Genomic DNA, 8912 nt, shown 5'->3' with positions numbered 1-8912 from the left:
GCCAATCCTAGCCTACTGAGAATTGAGATCCTTTCAATTATTGAAACTACTAGTTTTGAATAATGCAAAGCATGTAAGAGATTATATTGTAAATCCTACCAACCTACTCACAACGTCATTTTAAACTTGTTCTAGAATAACAATGCATCTCTTCTAGCTTCGCTGCCTACCCAAGTTATATAAACAAATTTCATCCACCTTGGAGAGCAAATCGTACGTGCAAACCTGTAGCTTTTATTATCATTTAAATATGAATTCTACCTGATTTTTAACCAAGCAAGGCCCAATTCCATACCGTGTATCACATTAGAAAAGCAAGATAGAAAAAAAAAAATTCATTTAATACTAGTACAAATAGTATACAAATATTGACTTTTGGAACACTCTCCAAGAAAAGAAAAATTAATGAAGAAAATTACCCTGAAAGGGACAAAGAAGGATTGACAAGAAAGAAACTCTCTCTGCTCAATTAAGCAGGGATTTGATGGAAGCATTATTCATAACTCGCTATTGGAAAGGAAATGTAATGTTAAATATAAGGATACAAAGGAAATATCAAAGAACCATCAAGATATCAACCATTCAGATTGCCTGCAAAGGCTATACAAAACAGTAACTTCTTCAATAAAGGGTACACTGAACCAAGACTTCTATCTCGCACCAATTACAGGTATTCAAGGCATACAGTGCTAGAACATTCCTATTGTTGCAACATCGGAAATTCCTGTAATCAGACACAATCAACCAATTAATAATTTGGAAGTTAAATTATTGTTTCTCAATCAAAATAACAAAACTTGTTAAGTCACTGAACATGTAGCCCAACTACAACCTCTATTTCAATTGGTAACTCTTCTGCCTCCAACTCTGCATCTGTGAATGTCAAAGCCCTTTGAAGCTTCCGCCGACAAAATATTTCAACTTCAACTAAGAAAGTTGCATTCACTGGCCTATGATCTGACAGCTTTTGTTCAACTCTCTTATATGAAAGTTGCTTTATTCCCTTTCCAAATGAAAGGATACGATCACACCTGTAGATTTGACTATTGATAATAAGTTCATATATTTCAGAAAAGAAATATACAACTAACGCAAGCTTGAACACAGGCACTGCACAAAAGCTTACCATGCAGGGGTTCGTCTTTTCTCTCCTTTTAAATTTTCACCAAAGTATTTGTTGGAATTAAATTCATATTTGTAAGTTGGGGCAAAATTTATCAATCCTTCAAACCATCCATCAAAGACAAACCCCTTCCGTATCTGCTTTCTTAGCTGCCATACAAAAGATCCCAATACCAAATTAAGCAGATTTACTAGCATTTATGTAAGGTGGATATCTTTAAGAGCAGAAGGATCCAATCCATGGTAGTGGTTACCTGATCATGGCTACCAAGCTCTTCCCAATCTTGCTTGGCAATAAGTTCTCGTGTCTTATCATCTGACATATTGAGGCGATAGTTCAAGTCTCCAAACCAGATTACTCGGCTGCAAAAAAAATACAGAATCAGTCTAGCAAGATGTCTACTGACTAGGAAATAAAGCAATGCATGAGCTCCCTTTTGTCCTATGATGCATGAATGATAGTATCGATACTGAAATGAATACAAAATTTGAGAGGACTCCCTGAATCTGCTTCTTGACATATTGCTAGCTATGATCCATAAGTATCATTTGAGAAGACAACATATTTAAAAGGAATTTCATTCTACTTCCTCTCTTAAAGAAATGAACAAATGAACAATGATAAAAAGAAAATCATTTTGGAGAATTAAATTTCATTATTTCTGGTGATGACAACATGAGTGACTCCAATTTGAAACACAAATTACAAACAGAATTATGAATTGTCCATGCTTATATAGACTTTATCCATATGGAGCTAAGGCAGAAGAGATGTAACATTTTGAGTAACGAGACGTTACATTCTGGAACATGTGTAAGGATTGCATTGAGGGATACCATCACTGCATTTTGTAGAATAAATTGAAACTGGGTAAAGTTACAATTGCAGATATCTTCTTGTATGGAATCAATGCATTTTGAAGAATTAATAATTCAAACTAAAGAGGTTTTATATTTTAATTTTATTTACAATTGCAAGCTACTTCTTATGTACAGGGAAGAAGACACCAAGTTAACAGTATTAATGTATTATTAAATTTTAAAGCAGTATTTTCCTGGAAACAAAATCTCTGCATTTAAGGCCATAAATTTTTAACTGGTTAAGGATTGCTTTTACTGTACATTCTCTATAAAGGTTAGAAAAGAGTGGGTTTTTCTTCAACACTTTCACTTTTAAAGAATACAAATGGAGTGGATTTTATTTTTAAGGACAAGCAGCACCTTTCCACAAAATGCACATGGATGAAAGGAATACTGATGGAGTGTGACACTAGTTTAACTTCTTACAGATTAGGAAAAAAAAATATTTTCATATTCTTCACATTGATGAAAAGCTTTGCTTAATGCAACTAATTAAAACAAGAAAAGTAACATCCATTGCATTTTTGTTTAACCTCCAATCAAAAAAAATCAAAAGAGAGGTCTTTAGTTTCTCCCGCTGTACCAAAGTGTTAAAATTCTGATATCATGTGTACTTTAATGTAAAGTGTAAAGACCTATTCTGTAGCACTTACTCATGATCAAGAATTGTCTGAGGAAGTTTAATTCCAGAAACAGAAGGGAAATGCGTCCTACGCAATATTTCTAATACATCAGAATTTCTTCTTAACACATCTCCTGTCCTCTCACCAGACGTTAAGTGTGAACATACAAAGCAAAAGCTTGTCTGGTAAATGGACAAGCTAACTGATATAGATCCCTGCATCATAAATCCACAAAAGTATTGATCAATAAATCATCATATTAAAATGACAAAGATATAATGTGAATTTTTTATAATGTTGTGCATAAGTTCACTAGACAATTATAATTTAAGGGACTGTTAAAAAAATGTGACGTGTGATCATCTCAGCAACTACTGAGAAAGCTGCTTCTAAGTGATATTTATAGTTTGTCAAGGTTCCCAACAATTTGAACCTGTAAAACTAAAACTACAAAGTTATCTTAGTAATTAATACATTTAATTAAGTTAAAGGATAGGTACGCACAATTCTCAAAATCTTTTCCATCTCTGCCAAATTTCAAAACTTAGCTTTATTGTTGAGAACAATCTGAACATTACAGATTATTTTGAATTGGAGTAGAACAAACAAACAGTGTAGTAATTATTCTTTGGTCAAAATGGCATGTAATTGACCATTTTCATTTTAAAGCCTAGAAAAGAAACAGGAAATTAAAAGGAGGCTTTGAGTTTCATTCAGCAAATCGGCTTGATCCAAGGGTGTCAAGACAGGAACACAAGAGATGGTGCATAATTGGTTGATAACAGCACACACTAAACAATTTTTATTTGAAAGTTTATAGAAGAAATGTGAAATCATACAATCTCCCAAGGACTTCAATTTATCAAATGAGTTAACTTGATCCACAGGCTTTAGAATAGGAACAGTAAAGATGGTGCATAGTTGGATGGAAAATCAGATTCCATGCATTCAGAGAACAAGCAGAGACTGAGGATGTAAGAACTCAGGGGATGCATTTCCCTTGTTTGGCTTGTTTGGGTCTGTTGACATCTCCCTACCATCCACAAAAAAATTGGGTTAGCTTGATGCAAGAGCATCTTGGGTGTAAGGGCAATCTTTGCATCACCCAAAAATATTTTATTTTCAGTCTTTTCTATTTTAATAAGGACTAGTAGACAAGGTGGTTACTATTTATGGGAACTTGCTATGTTTAGTAAGTTTGTCATATGAGCTCAGAATGTTCTCATTTTCTACAGGAAGGTTCATTTTAGAGATATAAGTCTACTATAAAAATCTCATTGCTCTAGCTTAAGTATTGGGGAAGTTATTGCAGATTTTCGGTGGAACAATTTGCAGAAAAATCTTCAAACTCACCGTTGGAGGCTTTAGAGTGCCCGGATGAGGTCCAAAAACTAGCTGGCATTTCCGAAAAGTGGTTATAATAGCCAATCGGAGCAACGGTTCGTGAGTTATGGCCTTCCGAAGTTGGGCTACCAGAAACTTCTAAAATAATTGTCAAAAATGTATTTGGCCAACTCTATATGTTTTGTTAGGGTCTGTCAGCCCTAGGTATTAAGTTTGAGCATCTAGAACCTTCTTGAGTGGCATATAACTGCCTATTTAAGAAAGGCCCGAACATTGTCTAGGACAGCTCTAGGTGATAGTTCGCAGCTTGTCTTGCAATTTATTGTACTGAAGGTGCCCATGTGGGTTAACATATTGTACTTATGAATTCTGTAATTCCGTATTTGCGGCGCAAATAATAAGTCCATATTTTGTTCTCACATTTGCTATTGTTTTTTTGTTTCTGTTATGAGTTTATGGTATTAAGGGGAGCACCCTGCATCATAATCACTACATCAAATGCATAAATTTCAGTTTAAAAACATTTCTACAACAAATTAATGCCTGAAAGGTAGGCCCAACAAGGCCTCCCAACCCAAAATATAGCTTTTGTAGCTCATGACCATTATTTTTGCATTCAACAAAAGTTTTAAGTACAAATGGGAAGAGAAAGAGTAACAATTTCCAAAAAAAATCAGATGGCGACTTTGATTACCAAGCTTCTTGCTCGATGTACCTATGTCACTATACATGACACAAGAAGTCTTTTTTTCCCCTCTCTCAAATGAAACCATGTTTCATACTAAGTTATTAGCTTGGTTTTAGGCTCAAGTTTGGGTACATCAGTCTAGAAAAAACAATTTCTGAGGGTAGGCTGATTTTAGGTATGTTTATGCATGCATGCATATGTACATCCCTACATATATATATCTTTGAAAAAAGAACTAAGTTATAAACATGCATATTGAAAACAAAACTACAATAAAATAAAAAATACTACTCAATGTCAATTTGATCCATTGTTCAATGTTAAATAATAAAAAGTTCGCATATATCACACTAGTTTTTGTATTGTAGTGTTGTAAATTGCACACCCTTGCAACTTCACATTGCATAATGTCCTTTCTTTAGCCCATGATGCAAAATGCTTTACATGTAAAATGTTAGCACTAGAATATCACCTAGCAATTTTATAATACTTTTGGCTTTCGGAGTCTGAATCTTCCAGAGGGGAGTGTTGCACATAGACTTCTGTACAGTGCACAAAAATCTTTGGTCCTAATAGCCATTGGAACATTACCTTTCTGCAAATATTCTGGAAGTAATGCCTCTACATGCAATCAGGTTGAACAAAACCAAACCAACTTGCAATTTTGAGGGAACTTCAGATTTTTCACCCTCATGCTCACACTCACAGTCTCACATACGATACTCTAAAACTTCATGAAGAAGCCATTGAATTTTAAATGCATAGCAAGCTCTCTGGTCTACTGCATGTAACCTTTTGGAAGTGGGATTGAGAAGTATGACATTATGGTAAGTCTCAATATTCCCTTTGGAGGTTCTTTGCAACTTCCTGATGATCAAGTTTCATTTTGTCTCCTTCCTGCTCTTATGTGATTCTCTATGCTAGAATATTGACATATCTGAAGACTGATGTTAGCATAATGCAATTAAACAATTTTTTATCATTGGAAACATTTATTTGTTTTGGTGCAATCATCTATCATTTTTACAGTATAAATCTTGGCTGTCTGGAGTTATAAATACCAAGACAGAAGTTTGACTGAAGCAAGCCCCTTAAAAACCAAACCCAAATATTTTATTTCTGTGTGCAGGTTTTTATTCAAACGAAAATGGCGACTTTTGGTAATATCTATCACCTTTTCATTATCTTATTTGATTTTGTTAGTTAAGGTTTTCTCTATTCCTGTCATTTTAAATATATTTTGTACACAACAAGTTCATGATACTTGTTTTGATACTTGTTTTGTACGTGTAAGCAAAAATCTTAGAACATTCCCTACTCTCTATTCCATGTCTGTGTTGGATGACAATGTGGCAAGAGGACGTCCATAATATGTGTTGGTGTAAAGAATAATGGGATACACCCTTCCTTCAAATGGTAGGGGCCTGATTATGTTTGCAACATGCCAATGCTTCCTATTCTCCCCAAACAGATATATGAATGGTATGAGAGACTAGGATGGTACAATGAATGTTTCTCGGGAATTGGTGGACCAAGGAATTGAATCAATAGGCACCTGGACCAGCTGATTGATAATTAAGCGGCCCTACTCTATATTGGGGCTCACTAAATAGGTAGGGGTCTCCCTTGGTGATAGGCACGTGTCTAATCCCAACCTTGAGTCAAGATAGCGGTGAACCCTGTTTCCCCTGAGCTTCACAAAGAACTCGTATGCTTGCCTCAAGAAAGTCATAAAATCATCTCTGATACCTATACTTCTCATTTCTAGATATATTAGTCTGTAATTGTTGTAATGAAGAAAGATAATTTTACTGGTTTACTACAAGATCTACTGAATTGTAATCAAATTTATTCTATATATATTAAATTTTCAGCTATATAAATATATATATATTGTGAAAATGATTGATTAAGCAGTGGCTAGAAGGCTAGAACTATTGATTTAGTCATGTAATGTAGGATGCTAGTTCTTAAGGAATCAATTTAATTCCTTGGTAACAGCACATTATAGTGAACCCATCTTCTTGAACATAGAACCTTTCTATTGCAAACACTTGAGGAACTTTAAAAGAATCTTTTTCTCTCATTATTTGAATGAAAAGTAGATTGTGACTTCTAAAGCCTCTTATGAAATTTACAACCCAATTTCTTCATTCAGGTAACATAATGAGGAGAAGCAATCAAACATATAGAAAAACATTCTGGACAATTCAAGACACATATTTGGACTGGTCTAAACATTTCTAAAATGCAGTTCACTAAGGAAATGCCTGATGCCCCTCCCATAGCACTTGATCCATGTTCCCCATCTTAGACATCTTATCCTTTTGATGGTGGATTTGATCACTAGGCCTCCTTGCAAGTTCCCTTTACACATATTCAATTGTTAGATGAAAACTTGATCAATCTTTGAAATTTTTAGCTAACTACAATATTAAACAAGCAGCACCAATTGTTGATACAATACATAGCATGTTAGTTTCAAATTCTAAAACAGCTGAATTTCTTAGAGGATTGGGGCACATTGTACAAAAAAAATTAATTTCTATTATGATTAACCTGATGAAAGTATTGTCATTGATGCCAAAGATCTTCAGAATGACATTGTTGGGAGTTGTCATTGATGCCATAGAAGTTATACTTAGTTGTCCATGAGAATGTTAGTTCTTGATGTTAAAATAATTTTCCAAGATGCAAAAGGACCTAAAAAGAAGTCACGTTTATATTCTCAGTTAAAGAAAGAGGAATCAATAAATGTGCATCGCATTTATACAAATCAAATACAAATATATGCAATGGGCAAAGAAGAGTATATCAGTAATGAATAAATTATAGAAGAGTATTTACAGATGTTAAAAAAAGATATAGAAGAATATATATAAAAGGGGAGGATAAGAAGTAAATGAAATGAAAATGCAATGCTTGCAATAGAAGTTGGGAGTTGTCATTGATGCCATAGAAGTTATACTTAGTTGTCCATGAGAATGTTAGTTCTTGATGTTAAAATAATTTTCCAAGATGCAAAAGGACCTAAAAAGAAGTCACGTTTATATTCTCAGTTAAAGAAAGAGGAATCAATAAATGTGCATTGCATTTATACAAATCAAATACAATATATGCAATGGGCAAAGAAGAGTACATCAGTAATGAATAAATTATAGAAGAGTATTTACAGATGTTAAAAAAAGATATAGAAGAATATATATAAAAGAGGAGCATAAGAAGTAAATGAAATGAAAATGCAATGCTTGAAAAGGACCAAGATCAAGTTATCAAATGTTGCCTCCATTGAATTCATTGCATATAAGAAAATCAGAAATCAACAGCAATAATAATGGTGTAAAGATTAAAGAGGGCAGAAATTATAATGGCACATGTTTATATAAACAAATATGAAAGAAAATCTGCATGTTAATGAATCATACTTAGTGATGAATACAGAGACATAGAGAGAGAACGATAAGGCATGAGTGAGAAGGAGAACTTTCACATAGATTGGTCCCAATGATCAGCATTTCAAAGCAGCCAACATGGTCAAAAATAAGGAAACTAGAGTAAGCGTTTGTTGGAAAATCTAGTGGAGAGTTGACAGAAATGGAGATATTATATAAATCATATGAAATATGTAAAACTGATAATTCATAAAAAGATATATTTTCAGCAGCGACCATATTTTAATGGAGAGATGTTGTTTTTGATAACTATGTGTATCAAGTAAATCAAATAGAATGCCACATATGAAGAATGTCATGTGAGCCAGCAGCCACATATGAAGAATGTCATGTGAGCCAGCAATAAACAATATGAAGAAATTAAGGAGTATATATCTGTCTTACATCTCCAGGGATATACCAGTCCACGTCATATGGAGTGCACAGTTGTGTGCCTAATGCAAACAACGATGGAAATCTCAATGTAAGGGTGTGAAGGTCAGCCATACCAGAACGTATATTCAGCAAAGAAGACATTATATTTATTGCAAGGAATGGAAAATTCCAGTAATTAATTTATTAACTTACGAGGAATGGTGGAAATAAAATGATGAAGTTGAAACTCCATTTTGTGAGGAAATATTGATTTAATAAAATTGCAGTACACTAACAAACATAGACCTATAGAACAGCAAAAATAAAAGCCACGATGATTAATTAAGTATTTATAAAGATGCTAAATGATACGATATATATCAGAGCAGAACTCATCAAAATATTCATTATTAAATAAAGGGTGTGATCCCAGTGCAAAGACTGCAGTCAAATATTAAATCATTAAGT

General features: G+C 33.7%; 1 protein-coding gene across 5 annotated transcripts in view; it reads right to left on the bottom strand.

Annotated features, from left to right (window-relative positions):
* Positions 1–320: 320 nt before the first annotated feature.
* Positions 321–8912, bottom strand: part of LOC149569689 (type I inositol polyphosphate 5-phosphatase 2-like) — an 82305-nt gene continuing 73713 nt past the window's right edge. For all 5 annotated transcript variants that reach the window (XM_089822413.1, XM_089822415.1, XM_089822417.1 and 2 more), the window contains exons 8-12: positions 2637–2821; positions 1377–1485; positions 1127–1272; positions 833–1031; positions 321–724 (exon numbers count right to left, since the gene is read on the bottom strand). In XM_089822413.1, coding sequence (XP_089678539.1) covers positions 701–724; positions 833–1031; positions 1127–1272; positions 1377–1485; positions 2637–2821 — 663 coding nt within the window. In that variant the 3' untranslated portion in view covers positions 321–700. The remainder of the gene's footprint in view (positions 725–832; positions 1032–1126; positions 1273–1376; positions 1486–2636; positions 2822–8912) is intronic.

This window comes from Cupressus sempervirens, chromosome 3 (assembly GCF_028749045.1).
Source record: "Cupressus sempervirens isolate cs-2001-9-10 chromosome 3, ASM2874904v1, whole genome shotgun sequence".
NCBI classification, from domain to species: Eukaryota; Viridiplantae; Streptophyta; class Pinopsida; order Cupressales; family Cupressaceae; genus Cupressus; species Cupressus sempervirens.
The sequence above is the reverse complement of the archived record's forward strand: the minus strand, read 5'-3'. Positions and strand labels throughout refer to the sequence as shown.